General features: G+C 42.4%; 2 protein-coding genes across 3 annotated transcripts in view; both read left to right on the top strand.

The window, feature by feature from the left end:
- The window catches only part of ssu72 (SSU72 homolog, RNA polymerase II CTD phosphatase), a 93,588-nt gene extending 76,995 nt beyond the window's left edge, over window positions 1–16,593 (top strand). The window contains exons 3-5 of one of the 2 annotated variants that reach the window (XM_043675800.2): window positions 12,732–12,871; window positions 12,963–13,081; window positions 16,301–16,593. In XM_043675800.2, the coding sequence (XP_043531735.1) occupies window positions 12,732–12,871; window positions 12,963–13,081; window positions 16,301–16,402 (361 nt within the window). In that variant the 3' untranslated portion in view covers window positions 16,403–16,593. Of the gene's footprint in view, window positions 1–12,731; window positions 12,872–12,962; window positions 13,206–16,300 lie in introns of both variants that reach the window. The other variant, XM_087980466.1, reaches the window with a different exon arrangement.
- Window positions 16,594–16,902: 309 nt separating this feature from the next.
- On the top strand, window positions 16,903–21,116 carry tmem240b (transmembrane protein 240b). The gene is made up of 4 exons (XM_043675801.2): window positions 16,903–17,477; window positions 17,650–17,756; window positions 18,405–18,613; window positions 19,471–21,116. Exons 1-4 carry the CDS (start codon window positions 17,421–17,423, stop codon window positions 19,617–19,619), a joined length of 522 nt encoding a protein of 173 aa, XP_043531736.2. The 5' UTR covers window positions 16,903–17,420; the 3' UTR covers window positions 19,620–21,116.
- The last annotated feature ends 786 nt before the right edge of the window (window positions 21,117–21,902 follow it).

The following is a 21,902-nucleotide window of genomic DNA, read 5'->3' as shown; positions in this document are numbered from 1 at the left end:
TTCATTTCAGCATCCTTTTTTAAAACCATGGTTTTGTGACCACTCCTTACTATAGCTGCACATCATTTTTCCCTGGAAGATGTACTCTGTTAAATTTGAGTTCCAGTGCTGTCTCCAAGCAGATGTGAAGATCTTTGGTATTGGCTGGGTTTCAAGCTTGTCAATAGTTGAATCTGTTTTAGGAGTGCATTTTGGATCTAACTAACTTGAACTGGCTGCCCTGTTAGCTTTACAGAGGGCAGTGTGTGTGGGTGGATTTAAATCGGAGTCTGGATGTTTTCCTTTGATAGTGTTCCAGTTGTAATTTGCACAGTTTTTTAAGGTGTGTTGTATGCTCTTTCTGGCATAGCTAAGGTATTTGTAATATTTTGCAGCATCTAGAGAACAGCTTGCCCCTTCATGGATTGAAGCGTTTCTGCACTGTGTGCATAGTCAAAGCTTGCATTTTGATTTACTTGGAACAGTAACAGTTTTGGCACAAATAAGTTGACCAGTTAAACCAGTTGACCATGTGTTGGCTTGCATACAAAACAAAACATCTGCAGTTCTCTAATTTAAATTCCTGGTCACGGTTTTGTAATTGTCCCCAACTTCAGTGCTATGGTTGACCCATCCCTGGTGCTAATCCTAAATCCACACAAATCCCCTGTTAAATCTTTGTCACACCCACTGAAACTCCTCCAACCATCCTGCCAATGATTAAGGTTCTGGGACTGAGCAAATTGGCCTCCCAACAATTATTGTAAGTGACTTGAGTCAATGGAGAATTTTGCCCGGTTTCCCATTGAGTTTGCTTTTACTTCCGACTTTGTGATGCCACACTTTGTCAAGTGCAGTCAGTTTCATCTCACCTCTGCTTTGGAACAAGCTGGTAATGAAGCCTTGACTTGAGGGGTCCTGACACATTGAACCTGAAGACTGTTGAGTCACTTAATGGTGAAAGTGCCACTTGGTGGTACTGTTCGCATTTTGAATCATCATGCGGATATTTGGGAGTAGCCAGATTCTGGCCAGCATGTCGCTGGGCATAGGAAGATGTCATTGTAGGTGTACCCCAGCACCTTAACAAAAGTGCAGCTAGTTTTGGAGTGGAAGTCTTTGCTTGCAGCTCGATGTTGTCATGGTCCAGATTCGTTTGTATCTCGGACATTCAGCTATTTCTCTTATCAGTTGAAGTAATTGGCTAAAGACTGGCTTCTGAGATTGTGGGACCTCCAAGTGGAGGCTGTGATTGATCATTCAGCACTCCTGAATAAAAGTTACATGTTGCAAATACTTCAGTATTGTCTTTTGCATTCGTGCTCAGCTTTGCCATTGTTGACGATAGGTTGTTACTGGAGCCTAATTATCCATTAATTTTATGACATCGGTATGGCAGGACTACAGACTTTTGATTTCTTCCATTGGTTTTAGGGAATATTTCTCTTTGTGGCATGCTTGTGCCATTCACTGACCAAGAATTGGCACCTCATGGATGTCCAGTTTTGAATTTTCAGTTCTGAAACTGTCCTGTTCAGCGTAGTGGAAAATGGGACTTTATTTCCTTCAGGACTTAGCAGAGATTACTACTACCAACTCAGTTATAATGGACAGGTGTGTCTGTGACAAATAAGTTGACAAGGACAAAGTCCAGTTTGCTTTTCCCTCTTGCGACTCTTGCAGGCCCAGGCTGTCAACTGTGTCCTTCGAGAGGTTGGTCAGTAGTGGCTCACATCTTGGTTATCCAGAGTATACTTTCAACCTTTGCTACCCTTAGTCCATCTTCCAAGTGGTGTTTTAACATGGAAAGGTACTCATTTATCACTGAAGAGGGAGGTAGATGACAATCAGAAAGAGTTTCCTTGCCCGTGGTTGATTTGGAGCATGATTTGGTGATTATGATGGTTATGTGGTAATGAAGTGGGAGCAGGAGTTGTCCCTTCAGCCTGCTGTACTGGTCAGTATGATGATAGGTCTATCACCGCCCAATCTTCATTTCCTTGGTTATCCCCCATAATTTGACAAAGCCATCAAGAGTTATTTCAGTCGGCTTTGTATATGTTAGTTTTAGAGATTTTCAGCCCATTGCATCTGCACTGGTCAAAAACAACCACCTCCTGTTTTAATCCAATTTTCTAGCACTTGACCCATAGCCTTGTATGCCTTGGCTTCACAAGTGCATATCCAAATACTAATAAAATGTTATGTGGGTTTTTGCCTCTAACTCATGTAGGCTGTGTTCCAGACTCTCTCCACCCACTGAGTGAAAAAGCTTTTTCCCCCTCTCATCTTTGCCCTTCTGCCCCTTACCTTAAATCTGTGCCCCTGGTCATTGATCTCTCCACCAAAGGGAAATGTTTCTTCCTGTCTACTCTCTCTATGCCCCTCCATAATATTATACATCTCAATCACATCCCCTCTGCTCTAAGGAAAACAACCTTGGTCTATTCAATCTCTCTTCACAACTTAAACTGTCCACCATAGTAAATCTCCTCTACACCCTCTCCAGTGCTATCACATCCCTCCTATAGTGTCAATGACCAGTATCAACTATTTGCTGGAGAGAGTTCCAAATGTTAATCACCCTCTGAATAAAGAAATTTCTCCTTTTAAACTGGAGATTCTTAATTGAGAGAGCTATGCCGCAGCTAAAGCACAAGTCATTTACCAAGTGATTGGTAGATCCAGTTGTACTGCAAGTTGAATCTCCATCATTCCACCCTCCTACCAAGCCACCTAGATGAACTTTCCATCACTTCTCCATCCTGCTTTGTGCTGGGTCACTGACCTACTTCGTTTCTAGGAGTCCATATTGCTGTGCATTTCATACCTTAAATGTAAAATTAAGGCGGATTTAAAATTTGAGTGATTTGGTTTATGGACATGACGAATTTCAGTCTCATGCACCTGGCTGACCAAAATGAGAAGTGGTCCTGCACTTGTAGTTTATAAAGCTTGCTGTCTGATTTCGCACCTTCAAGAAACAGCTGTTACAGATGGAAAAACAAACCAATATGGCGACGTTGGGGGATTTAAAGGCAAAACAGAACAAATCTTTAACCTCCACATCAACTTTTTTATGAACCTGACTGCAGCTGCAGTGTAAACAGAAAGCAAGAAATACACCTAATAACTCTGGCTTGGAGTGCACTCAGATCAATCTTTAAAAAGCATCAAGTGAGAATGTGACATTTTGGAATGTTCTTTCAAATTCTGTGGTAGGGCAACTGTTTTGGGTTTCGTTTTCCTTCTCTGCAGTGGTTATAATATTTGCATCCATTTAAGAACAATTTCTCAACCTAATTTACAAATCTGTGGTCTTGCATCTTCCCATCTCTTTAATCTCTTCCATCCCTGCAACTATCCAAAGAAATCTGTGAATCTTATCACTTAAACATGATTGGCTTTGACTTCAATTCATTAAACCTTTCCACCTTGTGTACATCTTTCAAGACTCTCCTTTTAAAAAGTTAATTTTCTGACCAACTTATACAGTGCCTTTTTTTATTAAAACACACCAGGGTGCTTCACGGGAGGGTTCCAAAACCTCAAACTGCATTGGGAGTTCAGATCAGGAGAGCAAAAGATTATGACTACTGTCACTTTTCCAAGTCAGGTGAGCAGCTTTGAGGGGAACTTGCAGGTGGTGGTGTTCTAAAACATTTGCTGGCCTTGTCCTTCCAGATGGTAGTGGGTTTGTGTTTGGAAGGTGCTCTGTAAGGACCCTTGGGAGAACTTCTGCAGTGCATCTTATAGGTAGTACACGTTGCTGTTACTGAGCATCGGTGGTGGAGGGAGTGAATGGTAAAGATGGTGGATGTGGTGCCAGTCAACAGGCTGCCTTGTCCAAGATGGTGTCAAGCTTTTGTTGCAGCCACCGGCCCATTCAGGCAAGTGGAGAGTATCCATCCTGACATGTGCCTTGTAGATGGACAGGTTTTGGGGAGTATGGTGGTGAGTACTTGCAAGATTCCCAGACTCTGGCCAGTTATTCTAGCCACTGTATTTCTATGACTGGTCGAGTTCAATTTCTGGCCACTGGTAACTCCCAAGATGTTCCTGGGGATTTGCAGCAGTTATGCTATGGTTTGTCAAGGGGTGAATAGTGCTGAACATTGTATCGTCAACAGCGAACATTCCCATTTCTGACCCTTGTGCACATTGATGAAGCAACTAAAGTTCTTTGGGCTAAGGACACTGCTGAGGGACTACAGAGAAATGAGAAGACTGACCTCCAACCACAACCATCATCTTACATGCCAGGTATGATTCAATCCAGTGGCGAGTTCTCTCTCTGATACCCATTGATTCCAGTTTTGCTAGAGCTTCTTGATGCCGCAGTCCATCAAAGGTGGGCGTGGATGTTAAAGTCGCACTCTTACCTGTAGAATTTAGCTCTTTTTGTCCCAATTTGGACGAAGGCTGTAATGAGGTTAGGACCTGAGTGACCCTGCCTGAACCCAAACTGAGTGTCAGTGAGTAAGTTATTGCTGAGCAATTGTTGATTCATGACACTTTCCATCACTTGGGAGAGTGTAGACTGATGGAGCAATAATTGGCTGGGTTGGACTTTCCTGGTTTTTGCATGCATACACACCTGGGTAAATTTCCACATGGTCAGGTAGATGCTAGTGTTGAAGCTGTACTCTAGCAGCTTGGGTAGGGGAGCACCAAGTTCTGGTGCACAAGTCTTCAGTACTATTGCTGGAATGTTAATGAGGTCCAAAGCCTTTCTATATCTGGTGTCTCCAACTGTTTTTCTTGATATCACAAAATTAATCAAATTGGCTGGGGACTTGTGGAGGAGAACAAATTTGGATTGTCCATTCGGTAAATCTGGCAGAAGATTGTTGTGAATGCTTCAGCTATATCTTTTTCACTGATGTGCTGAGCTTTCCCTTGAGGATGAGGTGGTTTGTGGAGCCTCTTCCCTCCTCTGAGTTAATTATCCACCTCGATTCCCAACTGGATATGGAAGGACTGCAGAGCTTCGGTCTTATCCATAGGTTGTAGAATCACTTTGTTCTAAAATTTGCTGCTGTGCTATTTGGCTAATGTTGTGGCTTTGTAGATTGACACCACATTTTTTTATACCTGACTGACACTTCCTAGCATGCCCTTCTGAATTCTTCTTTGAAGCAGGATTGATCCCTTGGCTTGATGGCAAAAAATGTGGATGTGCTGAGCTATGAGGTTTCAAATAATTTGTTGCTGTTGCTGATGGCCTACACTGCCTTAGATGCTCAGACTTGAGTTGCTAAATGTGTTCAAAGACTATCCCACTTAACACTGGTAGTGCCTCACAACACAATGAAGGGTATTCTCAAAGTGAAGTGGGGCTTTGTCTCCAAGGACTCTGCAGTAGTCACACTATACCATTATAGAAAAGGACAGATGCACCTGCAGCAGGCAGATTGGTGAAGATGAAATAAAGTACATTTTTCTGTTTGGTTCCCTCACCACCTGCCACAGAGCCAGCTCTGTGAGGATTTTCCCACCCAGTACATTCTGTGACTTTACTGAATCCAGTGTTTCCTTCAAATGTTGTGTAGCATTGAGCTCAGCTATTGAAACTTAATTGGGAAGTTTTCTTGCCATGCCATGAGACTTAATTGAGTCAATGTTGAGGACTCCTTGATTAGCTCCTTTCCAACTCTATACCATTGTTCCACTGCTTCTGCTGGGTCTGTCCTGCCAGTGAGACAGGATGTACCCAGGGTGGTGGTGCCTGAAATACTGTCTGTAAAGTATAATTCTATGATTTATATCAGGCTGTTGTTTGATTAAGATTGTGTGGTGCTGGAAAAGCACAGCAGCTCAGGCAGCATCCAAGGAGCAGTAGAATCGACATTTCTGGCATAAGCCCTTTATCAGGAATGATTCCTGATGAAGGGCTTATGCCCGAAACATCGATTCTCCTGCTCATCGGATGCTGCCTGAGCTGCTGTGCTTTTCCAGCACCACGCTCTCTACTCTGATCTGCAGTCCTCGCTTTCTCCCTGTTGATATGCGAAAGAGAGCTCTGTTTTGACACTAGCCCCCAGTACGCAGTATCGACAAGGCTGTATTTGTTGTAAAGTGACAGGTGGTCTGTCCAGTCCTTTCCACTAGTTGATACTGTTGAATAACTTCTCAAATCTTTTCAGAAGGCAATGAAGAGTCATTACGTTGCTGAGTCTGAAGGCTGGTAGTTTTGTTCCCTAAAGATTATTACTGAACCAGATGACTTCATGGTAGTCATTAAATATTTATTTCAAATTCCCACCATAGGATTCAAACCTGGATCTCCAGAACATTATCTCTGGATTACTAGTCCAGAGACAATACACAAGGCCAGCACCACCTTTTAGAGATTGGCTGATGAGGAAGTGTTTCCATAACTGAGTTAAATGGATGAAACTATGGCAAAGCGGGTTCATTCTCCTTGAGAACAGAGAAATTGAAGAGGAAACTTTTGATAGCGCTGCTTAAAATCTTGAAGGGTTTAGATAAAGAGGAATAGTATCCCAAGGCTGAAGGGTAAAACATCAATTGAGAGATTTTAAGTGACCAAAAAAACTAGGGATAATATGGGTTTTCTTAATGCAATGATTAGTTAAGATATGGAAGCAGTTTGAAAGTAAAGGGAATTTGACACATAAGTGAAAATGCAGTAACATGGACATAATGAAGAGGGTCTAATTGGACAGCATTTTGAAAGAAGTGACAGGATTTGATAGGCTGAATGGCCTCTTGTCCTGTAAGCCATGTAATACAGCACCAAGCTTCTACTAGAATGTGAACATCTAGATCCATATTTTTTCTGTTCTGGTGGTTTGCAGCTATGATGGAGTGGAATTCGATCTGATTATTTCTACTCAGATTGGAGAAAAGGTCATCTGTTTTAATGGACTACCTGTTCTGTCTGTCTGTGCACAATGTAAAGTAATCTCCTTGTGGGTGCAGCAGTGGATTTAGATCAGGAATATCCATTTTGGCTCCAGGTGTTTTACCCTGCCTGGAGTAAGTGGTGCAGACATGAAAGGGAATATCAGCAGAAATTAAGAATTTTGTTTACAGTTTCTCTAGCCAAGCAATGATGAGAGAATAATCCTAACAGACCATTTGTACCTTTTCACAGTGTAATTGGGCTCTCTGCCACGTTGCCACTGCTTTCATACACAGGAACTAATGTGAAAAATTATTAGTAACTAAACATCATGTGCAAAAATTCTCCACTAAAATAGAATCCTTTCCAAGGATCATCTTGAGAAAAAAAAGTAGTGAGTACGGATGGTCTTCAACAAGCTGTAGTTTTCCCGTGTATGTGTAGTGTTGATGTGGAGGTGCCGATGTTAGACTAGCTCAGAGGTTTCATGACACCAGGGTTATAGTCCAACAGATTTATTTGAAATCTCTAGTTTTTGGAGCACTACTCCTTCAACCATCTAGACTGCTTGCTGCAAATACACGACTTGAAATGAGAGGACCCCTTGGCCTTCCAAATCTAATCTTGTATATTTCATGGCTGACATTCCCTGCTCAAAATGCTCCCTAATCTCCACGTGAATCCATTATTCAACACCTGTGATAAAACAAAGTGCTATAAACATTCACACTCACTGGCTCTGGCAACATCTGGTGAGTCAGAAACAAACTTTTGAAGTGTCAGAATTTGTGGAAAGGGAGAACCAGCATTAATGTATTATATATGACTTATTCAGAAGTCCATTTCTGTCTAACAATGCTGCCACACCTATTGTGCTTTTAGCAAATTATTTTTAACTGCAACTTGAATATTCATTAGAAAAACTTGGAGGCTTGATGACTAAAGTGGTGCAGTCAATTGTTCAAGTAGGTATAGTTGTATAAGTTTCTTGAATGTATGGTGTGGGTTTTGGAAAGATCCTGTGCCAATGTCAATCAGTAAAAGCAAAATCTCTCTCTCCATTTTGACATGCTTAGCTATTGGTCAGTCTTGTGTTCTACATGAAGTCTGGAAGTGACTAAGAAAGGTTGAAGCCATGCTCATTTCCCAAGATGATCCACAAATCTGTGCTTTAAATGCTCAACCACAGTTTTCCTTCTATATTTGGATGTCTCCATAACTTCCACCCCCTCAATGTCTTGATTGTTAAAATAATTTATTAAAGTGCAAAATATTTTGATGCCTCCAAGTTAGCTTCAGCATAACTTGCACCTGAAGATACCAGGGATCAAGTGGCCTGTTCTATTTGATGTGTTCAAGATGGAAAGCAAGTATTACTCATCAAATATTTCAGCAACAGATTATGGACCCTGCCTTTCTGTGCTGGGTGCAGGTATGTGTTCAACTAAATGTAAACAGAACAATTGTGGATATAATTGCTGAATTAATCTAGGGTGATTTATTTAAAGAACATCCTCAGAACATTGATGTAAAAAGTCCACAGTGGCTTGTATATTTATAATAAATCTTTGTGCTTAGCAAAATGTTTTTGGCGGTGTCATTACAAACATTCTGAATTGGCATTTGCTTTTGTTTTGCTCTATTAACATTTCCAGACAACGCTAAATTTCTAGCAATTCCAAGATTCAGCCTTGAATCTTGATCCATTTGTAATTAATTTTACCTGTACTAGTACAGGTTGTTCTGCTATAATGCGTTTCGTTAAACCTGAATTTGCTGTAACATGATTGACGAATTTGGGACACTGTTTCTAAAGCATGAACTTTTAAAATGTGTGTTGGCTGTAACGTGATTAAATTGCCAACACTTTAAGTGCTGTTTCTAAAGCACGATTTTTCTACAATGCAGAGTTGTAAACCATCACATTAACGGAGAACGACATATATCCTGGAGAAGGAATGGAATGATCTTGAGGTTTAAAAAGTCAACTGCTCTCAATACACCACACATTATAAACACAATTGCTATTGGACAGCATTCAAACAACAGTAATGCACATCCATCTAATCTTTCTTCAAATTACTAAACACCCTGTTTCGTAATGTATCTTTTGATTTTCATTTATCGGTTCCTTCCTCCACACTTGAGGTATTTTCCACATGTCTAAGGGACACCTGTTGTTTGATTTACCTTCATTTACCAACGTTTTACTTGCCTATTTTCATGGACCAACCTCTGAATAAGCCACATTGTAGTCTTTGACTTTCAAATTGCCTTTTGGTGTTGTTTTCTCTCCCTGCCCTTCATTACTAGGCCAGGTTTCTTCCATTACAGTTTGGCTATCTATCCCGTTCAGTGACTTTTTTTGTCTGGCACTGAATAATAACTGTCAATGTGCAATAGAGTTGGGGTGAAACAGATGGGCCTGGCCAGGCACAGTCCAGTCTGCACATGCCCACATTTTCTTGTTTAATATAGAAAAGAATTGGGATTGAAAGCTTTGTCTGTTTTCTCTTCCCTCTGTTTTTCCCCCTCTCTTCTCTTTTTTTCCCTTTTGAAACAAAACACAACCACTGCACTGTTACAATCACCAAAAGACTAGCTATGGTACTTCTGCACATAATTTGTATTAGTTAATGGCCCATAAATCAAACCTCTGCCTTCACTGCTGTGGTTCAAGTTACCCACTGCTTTAATAAACCTTTCTTCCCTCCAAGCTGTGGACTAACTTTAACTGGAGACAGGTGGATAGTGACATCCAACTATTTGATCGGACATGATTGTGCTCATGGCAGTATGTTCTGGAATATTCAGCAGTAATTCCTTATAAGGTGGGCTGATCATCACTACCACCCCTCAACAAGCTAGCTGAGGCTAAAGCTTCGAATAGGAGATGAATATTGGTGGATACCATAATCTTTGGTACCGAATACAGATACTGAGTTGGTCTATTCCAAAATAAGTGATTTACTGTAGTGTTTCCCTACATAAAGATGACCAGTCTTCAAAAGTAATTCATTTGGGGTTGTCCTGAAGCTATGAAAAGTGATATATGTAAAAATATTATTTTAAGTACCCGTTATCTCCAACTGAAGCTGACAATTGCTGTCTTCTCTCCCTCTCATCCAGATTTCTCATTATTTCAGAGAAGGTTGGAGCAAATTAAAATGTACCAGAATTGCCATTAAATGTTAATACCATTTAGTTCCAGTGCTAAGTTGTAAGAAATTTAAAAGCTAATTACCACAAACAATTTAACAAATCATTGTGGAGGAAAAACTGAACGGGTAGCATTCTATGGAGTCAGATTTCTGCATTCAAGAATCAATCAGGCTAAACAATTTCCTCATCTCTACTGGGGTTTGATACGTACACATACTGTAGCAGTCAAAGCACAGTGACCAATTCGAAATAAAATTCACAGCATTTTAATGTCACATTGCTTGATAGAGATACAATTCAGTGTTTGTGCAAAACCTCAGGTTTTTTTTGGGTCATTTTTGATCTTGAGAGACACAACTTGACTTTGTGTCCAAAATTAATTTGCTCTGACATTATTTTTCTGAGATTGGGGTATGTATCTTTTCACCTATGGGGTACTTCCAAAGCAACTCAAGACAATCCTTAGCACAGTTCACGAACCAGGGTTTTTTGTGTCTCAGCTGGTTGAATCTTTGGTTCGGATAGTCAGACTTCCCTGAGTTCACCAAATGTAACAGACTATTTTGCACGAATTCAACATAATCCTTGCAGAATTTGCTCATGCAGCTCTTTTTATTTTGGGAGGTAGTCTACCTAATTTTATCTTGACAGCCACCTTTCCATAACCTTATTTGTAAGATTGATTTTAAAGCATTTCTGTATTCCAAATTCCTGGTGACTTATAACTGACTGTGTAGTGGATAATTGGATCATCAGCATCCTACTCTAACCTTAAAAGCTAGACAGCTCCCGTTCTGAAACATTTGAGGTTTAAATTTATTTCCATTGATTACTATGTGCGGTAATACTGAGGAAAACCTGTCAGCTTCGGAATTCTGTGATTAAACAGCAAATTCTAGTGAGATGGAGCAAGCCATTTTGTTTACATGAATGTAGTGTTCGCATTTTTCAGCTAACTTTTGAGGTTGGGGATTTTCTTTATGGGTTACAGTTAGTGAGCTGATCACTGGTGTGCATATCTTTAAACTTGCCCCCTCATTTTAGGGAGAGAGAAAACAAACTATTCAGACAGTCAAGATATGTTTCCAAGTCAAATGCATACTCTCACTCACCTGAGTGGTTGGTTATTATTGGTGCTCTGTTTTTGCAAATGATTAAAGTAGCAGGGTTTTTTGATAGCAGTTAGGTGGCAGATGTCCAGTGAATATGATGGTTAATAGGATATTCACTCTGCCAAATCTTCATTGAAGGACTTTGGAGGAGAGCTGAAATCTCAATGGAAACAAGGCTCTCGACAAACTGAAAGCACCAAGCGGTCTGAGCTACTTGCTGCTGTGGGGTGAGATCTTGTCTACATAATGACCATATGACTGACCTTTAGTTCAATACCAAAGGAAGCTTGTTATTGAATGGGTTTTGTTGCTGTTGTATTGATCTAGTAATCATTTACCTTGTTGGGCTTTATAAAACCTTGTTCACTGCAGCCATCAAACCATTCATGCTGTAACCCATCTGATTGCAACTTTCCAGACAGTGTTATTGCTGTTTGTGATGACTGAGATGCATATTGTAGCCTGAAAACTGGGGAAGAAGCTTCTTGTTTGAACAGAATGTTGCTTTTAGTTTAAATAAGATTGGATTTTCTTTTAATGTAAACTCTTTCGGCTGGAAAACAGTTTTTCTCTCAGCAGTTGTAAAGACCTTCTTCACTGCATAAACATTAGATGATTGCGATGATAAAACACAATTCATCGTCATTCCTGTTTGGGCTGAGCTATTTCACTATGCTGATACTAAAGTCATCAGGACCAAACACTGCAGGTTTCATAACTTAAACTAGAGTCTTGTGAAAGCTGTTTTAGTTTTTAAGAGGGCTTTCTGCATATTACCATACAAGGAACAAGTAAATTTGAAGGAAACAGTCAAATGGGAGAAATTGATGGGAGGTCATCTCACTGGATTGGTGATCCAGGCCAATGTTCAATGGACATGGGTTCAGATCCCACAACAATTGAAATTAATAAATCCAGAATTGAAAGTTAGCCTTAAAGATGACCACAAAACAATCATTGATTGTTGTAACAATATATCATTTTGTTTTATTTGTTCATAAAATGTGAGTGTTGCTAGATAGGCTAATATTTATTGCCCAACTCTCTTTTCCTGGAAAAGCCAGTGATGGACTGCTCCTTTTGAACTGCATTCTGGGAGTTTAGGAGTCACTGGTGCCATTCCTTTAAGTCCTTGTGGCAGTTTAATACAACTGAGTGGCTTGCTAGGCCATTTTAGTGATGACATTACTGGTATATAGAGTCATATGTAAGCCAGAGCAAATAAAGACGACAAATTGTATTCCCTAAAGAACATGGAGAGCTTTTGTTCACTCGTTCTTTTTCTTGGATGAGGAAATCTGCCAACTGTGCCCAGTCTGGTTTATATAGGTTCCAAATTCTTGGTAATTATTGGTGGTTAACCCTTAACTGCCCCTGAAATTACTCAGCAAGTCACAAGAGCAAATAGAGACAAATAAATACTGTTCTCTCCAGCAACACCTACGTTAAGTTTTTTTTATTCCCCTGTATTCTGCCTGGATTTGTAATCTGAGTATGTAAATTAGAGATTATCTTAACTGGGTCTAGCATATAAGCTTTGGAAAATCCAAATCCTATGCACGTTTACAGTTTACTTCATGTGTACATTACGTTCCTTGACCTCAGTGCAGATATACACAGAACGGAATTCTTCACATGTTGGACAGAAACAAGCGGATAAAATCTCGACCAGAACGTTTCCAGACCTGCAAAGACCAGTTTGATCTAATAGTGACCTGTGAGGAACGGGTATACGATCAGGTGCTTGAAGGTAAAATGGCCATCCCTTGTGTTCGCCAAGCCTTTGACCTTGCTGCTTATGAAACGTGGTTTGCTGATGCCCCCGTATTATGATTTCCCAGATCTGAATTCGAGAGAACAGGAGACATTCCAGTCAGTGCATGTCATAAACGTGGACATTCAGGATAATCATGAAGAAGCCACAATCGGAGCTTTCCTCATTTGTGAACTGTGCCAATGTGTAAGTGTTGCACCTTTTGTGTATTGGGAGGACTGGGAAAGGATATCAAACAGTGCACAGCACAGAATAACATCTCTCAATGAATCCAAATGCGATCTCCTGTAATCCAGCCAAATGTTAGCAGGTGAATTTATCTGTTTTACTGAACACTTAACACATTTTATTCACATTGCAATTTTGACATTTTTGTAAGAATTTTACATAGTTACTTTCACGTGATGGACTAATGAATATGGTACATGTTTTGCAACATGTTGACACTGGTAAGTTTACCAATTTGGCATGTGTTCTACAGGAGGTGACTGTGGTTCAAGTGAGGAGCAATCAATAGAAGTTGAGCCATTTTTTGATAGAACAATAATGAAGTCTTTCAGAATGCCCAGTGCTAGGATCTTCTATGCGATGCTCCAAGCTTGTTACACCAATGCCACTTTTACTGCAGCTGTATCCTTGGCAAAATTGGATTAAAGCATGCAAGTTTGATTTCTGAAGATTCTTTGGGGTAAAGCTGATAAGCTGTTGGTGCCAAAATATTGCAATTACTCAGTTTTTTTTCTGAAGTAACTATTCTTCTGAGAATGTTGTCTCTCTTTTCACTTACGCTACCTAATCTGGACAACTATTACTATTCTATATTTCCTGTATAACAAGAAACTAAATGGCTTCTATAGTGATATTTAATGTAAGGCTGCAACTGGTTTGGTTTATATTCATAGTGTGGGAATGTTAATCCCAAAGGTCCAAAATCTTGGACAGTGTGAAAAGTGTCCTAGAGTTTCATGCTGAGTATCTTGTGGAACACTAGGATACTTACCAAGTAGCAAAATTCATAGAAAGTATCCAGTTACCAATTGATATCCATGCAGTGCAGTAACCAAATACATCTGTACTTGGGTAAAATGTGCTTGGGAGGACAAAGTGATGAAATGCTATTTCATTGCTAAAAATTAACCAGTATTCCCAGTTAAGCTCATTGTCTGCTCACTTTTAGGTCATATCTTGTCACTATTACTTTGAAGCTGATTATCTAAAACTCCTGCACTGTCAATTTGACACCTAACCATAAAACCCACCATGAAGTGAACACTGCTGGGTTTCAGGGTCTCTTGGAATTCCGTTCCTATTGGGAGATATTGAACCAAAGTATATTTAGCAAAATCGTTGAGTGCAAGTCTGCTACTAGAATGGAAATATGAACACAAATGGATGATGACTCTTTGTCCCTTTTTTTTTGTATTTGAGCCTGCTTAACTGTTCAAGACGACCGTAATTGATCTCCCCTCCCACACGATATATCCTTTTTATCTTTGTATCCAAAAATCTATCCGTCTCTGTCTTGAACATACTCAACCACTGAGCATACACAGTTCTTTGGTAGACAATTCCAAAGGTCCCTGAGTGAAGCCTGTTAAACAGCAAATCCTCTTATTCTGTGACTCTAACCCTTTGTTCTAGTCTCTGTAGTCCAGGGAACCATCCTTCCTGTACCTATCCTATCAATGCTTTTATTTTTATTTTTCAACGGGATAATCTCCCATTCGAAAAATTTAAGAGAATGTGGTCTGTCTACTTGATCTCACCTTTTAATGGCCATTTCCTCATCCTGGGAATCGGTCAAGTGAATCCTGGCTGCACTCCTTCCGAAACCAGCATATCCTTCCTTATGTAAAGAGACTAAAGCAATACACAGCACCCACAGATATGGTCTCCCCAAGATGCTATACAATTGCAGTTAAATGTTCACTTTTATTTTTTAATCTGCTTTAATTAATATACAAGGACACCTAGGTTTCTCTAATATTCCCAATGGTTGCATTTAAAAAACTGCTTTTCCAATTTTTTTCCTTCCAAAGTAGATAACTTTATACATCCCCACACATTCTACCTTCCGTGTTCTTGTCCATATTCCTTTCCAGCCTTTTAGCATCCTTCTTGCAGCTTACTGACAGAATAATCACAAACTTGGATACAATACACTCAGATGAGGGGATTAAGTTTTAGATTGTAAAGACCTGAGACCTAAAGTGGTGACATTTACAGTACACTTTGATAGAGCCTGCCCACTTTGGAAATGGCCTGTTATCCCTACTGTTTGGTTACTGTAGTTTTTCCTTAACCCTAGTCCCATGAGCCAATTTTCATATGATAACCTCATGCAGGATTGCCGACTTATTAATAGCTTTTGAAAATCCAGTGCTTCATATCTACTCTTGCTTTTCCTTGTCTAATCAGCTAGTTACAATTGCAAAAATGTCAAGATTTGTCAAACATAGCCTGCCTTTCATAAATCTGTAGATGCTGCCTAATTAATTGATATTCTAAGTATTCCATTAACACATCCTTAATAGATTCTAGCATTTTCCCTATTTTTGATGTTTGAATAACTGGTTTTCTCTCTTTTTAGAATGAAAAATAAGTAAACACTTTTTCGATGATTTTTGTGCTTAACTCAGTGGGACTTGAATCCAGAACCTTGTGACCCTCTAAATTGTTTAAATGTTGCAAGTTTCTATAGTGTTGAAGTCTTATGGGAAGGAGGGAATTAAGAGGAAAGGGAAGGCTTTGAGAAACAGGCGTCAGGGCCTTAGTCCCGACCTTAGTACAGATCGTGAAATAAAATGGGGGACGTGAGTCAGGCAGTGGGCTAACTCCCAACAAGGGGAAAACTCTCTGAAACCGCTCCGTGCAGTGCTGGTTTTGCGCTAGGGCTCCAGAGCCCAGCCTCTGGACCTGCCCCTGTTGAACTCTCCCCCAGTTGAACTCTCCCAATGATTATGGTTCACGCGAGGTCAGAACTAGGCGCAAGGCTGACCCCTCCCTCAACTGGAGCTGGGAAAGTGGATGAAATATTGATGGAAATATTTAAATTGTGGTTTAGTTTATAGATTCTCTCTCTCTCTCTCTCTCTCTCTTCTTTCCCCCCCCCCCCCCCCCGCTAAAAGAAGAGTCCAGATTGGTTTTTTAGTTGCTCAACTCGTGAGATTCCCTTTGTAACCAACCTCCAGTTGAATCAATTGGAGCAGAGGTCAGCCAGTAAACCACTTGCCATTGTAACGCTTGGGGAGCAAGAGCAATCTACTGTGCTCCTCATCCCTCTCTCTTTCACTTCCTTCTCGTTCTCCCCCTTCCGTACTATTCCCACTTCGTCTTCCTTCGCCTCTGTCCTTTCATGGTCCTACTGTTCAACGTTGACCTTTTTGCCGTGTTGCTTGTGTTTAGATCCAGCGGACTGAAGACATGGAAAATGAGATCGATGAGCTTATCCAGGAGCTAGAGGAGAAGAGCGGCCGGACCTTCCTTCACACTGTCTGCTTCTACTGAGGGCGGGGCGGTGGGCTCTGCGGTGCTGATCTGTATATAATTTATAGTTTATTTTAAGTTTGAACCGCTGCTCGGCGCTGGTACTGTAACGTGTCCGAATGAATCTCTTCTCTTGTAGCACAGTCTCCATCTAACGATGGTGCAAAGTGTCTCCAACATGAAGCTTCATTAAAACAGAACCCTTGGTCAGAGCCCAGCCTCCTGTCTGTTTATTTCTCTAATCATCACAATTCACATGTTTACACTCAATAATAATTTGGGGGGGAAGAAAGAAAGAGAAGACAGCGGTGGGATGGATTGGTTAACGGTGTGGTGCTAATTTGTGGGTTTGATGTGAGTTGTGGATGTGGTGATGAATACAGATCGGCAGTACAACCCCCCCCCCCCCCCTTCCCCAACACACACACACACACAGCCCTGCCTGGGCGCTGCAATGTCAGCACCAAGTTGGGGGGGGAGGGGGGGTTTCTGCAGCTACCACGAAAAAGGAAGGCATTGGGGGGTAACTCCACCTTCCAGCTCTTCCTTACCCCCCTCTCCAAAAAAAAACTCTACCGTTTCAGGGTTTGTATTTCTTCTCACCCTCCCTGCCCTCTGGCCTCTGCTGTTGCTGCTGCCACCTTTCCCAATTAAGCCCTGCCTCTGAATTATTTATCGACCGTGGGGCGGATCAATTTGTAACTGCGGCAGGAAGCGAGCGAGCGGCGGCAGTAATGTGGCGCATGTGAGGGATTCCGAGGGGGATGGGGGGACGTGCTGCTGCTGTTTGTGGAGGGACAGGACTGAGTGAGGGAGGACGGGGGAGGGGAGGGTGAACGGTTCAAAGGGTCCGGGTGGACTGGCCCCCCCCACTTCTCCCTTCCCCCTCCCTCCCTCACACACCTCCTCCCCCCCACCCCCCGGGACTGAGAGCAGGGGGAGAGCGGCCACTGAGTGAAGCGGTGCCCGAGGACCCGCTGCACCCACTTCCAACCCCCCACCTCCACCCCCGGCCAGGAGGAAGCAGTGGCTGCGATTTATGCTCCTCACCGCCAACACCATGATCTTCATGTTGGTGGGGACGTCCATGGTGATGGTAAGCAGCGCCCGGGCCCGCCTGCTGCATGCTGTGTGTTGCGGTAATTTGCATGAGGCTGGCGGCGGCGGCCAGGCTTTCCGAGCCGGCGGCTTGTCCGGGCTTCACACTCACTCACACACACACACACACACCCTCACCTGCTCTGTCTTTACTTGTCCGCTCTTTACAGGCGATAGCTTGCATCGTGGATATGAACGCGCTGCTGGACCGCTTCCACAATTACATCCTCCCGCATTTACGAGGTGAAGACCGGGTCTGTCACTGCAACTGTGGAAGGTAAGTGCTCACCTCCCTCTCACCCTCCACCCCCTCCCCAGCGCCATCGCTCCCAGCAGCGGGAGGGGCCTTCTCTTTTGTCTTAGTGGGACCTGACTGGTGTGACCCCACTCACTGTATCACCCCCATCCCCTCTACTCATGGTCACCCCCTGTGCCTCGATGCTCTGTTCTCATCACTCCCTCCCCCCCCCCCCAAAACATTGCATTCCCTCTCCCCAAACCTCTCATCATTTTTCCCTCACATCTCCGTCTTCCTATTCCTTCATTATTTCTGCAGCCCCTGTTTCATTCCCTTTCATCTACGTCCCCATTCCTTCTCACCACAGCCCCTTCCCTCACTCTCCAAACTCCTGTCTTCTCCCCTATACTTTTCCACCCTCTTTCCCCATAGTCCCTCCCACCACATTAACCCCCTCTTCCCTCCGCCATTTTCCCTTTCCCCTCAGACTCTTTCCCCCAAGTCTTCCCCCTTCCCACATTAGCCCCCCTTCACATCCCCCACACTTTCCTCCTCTACCCCCACATCTCCAACCCCAGTCCTCACAGCTTACTGCACCCCCCAGCCCACTTGCCAGCTCACTGAATAATGTCTCACTGCTCTCTCAGTCTTGTCTACCTCTAACTCTCTCCCCCCACTCTCTTTCAGGCACCACATTCACTATGTAATTCCCTATGATGCTGATCAGTCTGTGGTCGATTCCTCGGAAAATTACTTTGTGACGGACAATGTGACAAAGCAGGAGATTGACCTGATGCTGGGCCTGCTGCTGGGCTTCTGTATCAGCTGGTTCCTGGTGTGGATGGATGGTGTCCTTCACTGTGTTGTCAGGGCGTGGAGGACAAGCCAGCGTTACGGTGAGTGACTCACTGAGAGGATGGTGGGGAGGTGGGCAAGCCTTTCGGATGTAGCTGGGTTTCACCAAAAACCTACACTTGTTTTTAAATCTTTTGGGTTCACCAACCTATCCCTGACCCTGACCCATTCTGGGGCCAGTTTGATTCAGAAATCCACTTTGGACAGATCCTGAGGATTAACTTCATTGAAATTCTAAGACATTAAAATTTGTGATTGGTTTGTCTCGGTTTTTCTGATTTGTCCAGACCCTGTGCTGCGTTGAGCTGGATTGAGTGAGTCTCACGTACTGGGAGTAGTGAATCTGGATTGAGTGAGAGTGGTTCAGGCACTGGGCGCAGTGAATCCGGATTGAGACAGAGGTTCAGGCACTGGGCGCAGTGAATCCGGATTGAGACAGAGGTTCAGGCACTGGGCGCAGTGAATCCGGATTGAGACAGAGGTTCAGGCACTGGGCGCAGTGATTCTGGATTGAGACAGAGGTTCAGGCACTGGGTGCAGTGAATCCGGATTGAGTGAGTGTGGTTCAGGCACTGGGCGCAGTGAATCCCGATTGAGACAGAGGTTCAGGCACTGGGCGCAGTGAATCCGGATTGAGAGAGTGTGGTTCAGGCACTGGGAGCAGTGAATCCGGATTGAGAGAGTGTGGTTCAGGCACTGGGAGCAGTGAATCCGGATTGAGTGAGTGTGGTTCAGGCACTGGGTGCAGTGAATCCGGATTGAGACAGAGGTTCAGGCACTGGGTGCAGTGAATCCAGATTGAGAGAATGTGATTCAGGCACTGGGTGTGAGAGTAAGTTTTGCTGATGTGTACGCACATACGCACTTCTCTAAGATGCTGTTTCATCCCCTTTTGCAGATAATTCCTGGTCCTGGATCCCAAGGTTATGCAGTCTGAAGGATTTCAGAAGACGTTCTCACCGGCAGTATGAGGACTCAGCAGGGAACATGGTGCATATCAAACAGAAACTATATCACAACGGGCACCCTAGCCCCCGACACCTGTAACTTTTAACTGGCGGAAAGCTGGGACTCAATTAGGAGCCTGTGGTGACTCCAGACTGTTTTAAACTGGATGAAAACCAATGCTGCTGCTCCTGATGTGATGGTGGCTGTCATAAGGCAGCTGGAGTGACCTGTACATTCTGTAAATACCCTGGGTAACTGCCCAAAGCGGCTGCTTCTCTGTATTCGTTTCTTATTTGAGTACGTAGGACAAGAGGTGCTCGGAGATGACTCACTGGTAATCTGGTTTTAACTTTTTTGCAAATCACCCCATTATGTTAATATCTGCTCAAAGACCTCCTTCCCTGCCTGTGTACACTGACTTCTCTCCACCCACCTACCAGTCAACCAGAGTCTGTGTAACCTGGTAGATAAATGGGACTCCTGTCTCTTTCGAAGGTAACGTTTAAGATCCCACAGTTTGTGGATGAAATGTAATCACAACCTGAATAATTGCAACCAACCCAGGAGCACATTGGTCCTTAGGGTCACTGCAGAGTGAGAGTATCCATGTCCAGTGTTGGTTAGAAATTTAGTCCATCAATCAGTTTAGACTTTAAAATGCCCTGGTGTTTTGTTGTGGAAATCTTAATTATTTGGAAGTGGGAATGTTTGGACCTGGTTTTTGGTAATAGGAGCATCTTCAGGCAAGAAATTCAAGGCTGAAATCAGGTCCCAGACCCCATGGTTTGAAGCAATTTAGAATTGTGCAATTCTGCTGGATATTACCAAATGATGTGCAAAGATTCAGTAGTCTATAGTACTGTGTACATGCCACCACACTTTAAAAAAAATCAATTCCCATGGCTCCTCCTTTTATTGAAGTTTAATATTGCAACAGAAGGAACTGTAATTTGTAACTAAAATTTGTAATTCTTTTGTCTAGTTAGATGTGAGGGCTGTTAAATTGCCTCTTCCAGTCATTCCCATTCCCTCCAACTATCTGCCCCTTCCTATCCTGTGCATCTCTACACAAACCCTCTTGCACTGGAAGGTTGGTACATGCCATTCCTCTCCAGTCATTGCTGCGGAACAGGAGATTTAACTGGGCAGCTGGAATATCTACCTGGTGTAGAGAGCTGAACTCTGAGGGCAGCAGGTAGAATTGGTTAGTAATATAAAAACGATTGATTGGAAAATGCCCAAAACGGTCTTGCTAACTGTCTAATAATGTTGAATTCCCCCACTTTCTCAGAGCAAAATACAATAAATTCCCATACATCTCCAGAAAGACATATGTCCAATGCTATCAGCTCTCAGGTACTTGAACACAATTCTGACTGGGATGAGAGATCAGGTAAAGAGGGATATCTGAGCTGTTCCAATGCCTGTTAATTGTTAGTTTCTTTCTCACTAGTGCTGATTTGTTATCTTGTGGAAATGTGTGTGAAATGTACAAGGATGAGATGGGCTGAAGGCACAAAAAAGTACATTAAAAATATGGAACAGGTGGATGTGAAACGTGTCCAAGAAAAAAAAATTAAAAGTCATTTTGATGTTGATTTGTGTAAGGATTAGATTTTTTTTTGTGGGTGCCAGAACTCGAGTCAATTCCCTGGGATGGATGAACACTATCCAGGAAATTTACAAAGAGATGAAAGGATCAATGAATAGAATGTATATGGCTAATGTGACCAGAACTGGTAACTGGGAGCCCCATAAGCAGGATGATTCCTGGTAACCAGAGCTCCCATCCTGATAATCACAGTCCAATTAACTAAATCTCAAGAACCAGAAAGCTAGTGACCTCAATAGAACCTGTATGAAAATAACCCAATAAATGGCAGTCATTGTGGATTTAGGGGCAGTCTTCCCAATTAATGCCATTTCTTTTTAATATTACAAATTGGGAGAAGTCAAATGACTTGCAAAATTGCATTGAAATTGCAACATGGGAACAGACCATTCAGCCCCACCATGCTTGATGTGAGCAGTAATCCTGCATGCCAACTATTTTTCCATTGTCTCCCTTTCTTGTAATCTGCTATCTAATGTATTCCAAAGTGTGTACATAGCACTCCACAACCTGATGAACCTCTGCAATGTCAGAAAACTATTGGATTGTCTTTAAAACCCCATCTGATTGATACCTCTGGTGAAGGAAATCCATTAGCCTTTCCCAGCCTGGCCTGTGTAACCCCAGCCCAGAGTGATGTGATCATGCCTTAACTGCCTTTTGGAATTATCTAACGTTATTCAGTTGATTTCAAAAAGCTGATTCAGCATAACCTTCTCTGGGACTTCTCAATAAATATTGGCTTGGGAATTAAGTTTTAAAAAGGATTA

This window comes from Chiloscyllium plagiosum, unplaced genomic scaffold (genome assembly GCF_037043375.1).
Source record: "Chiloscyllium plagiosum isolate Xiang-an unplaced genomic scaffold, Cpla_swu_hap1 HiC_scaffold_37, whole genome shotgun sequence".
Classification (NCBI taxonomy): domain Eukaryota; kingdom Metazoa; phylum Chordata; class Chondrichthyes; order Orectolobiformes; family Hemiscylliidae; genus Chiloscyllium; species Chiloscyllium plagiosum.
This window is presented reverse-complemented; position numbering and strand designations above follow the sequence as displayed.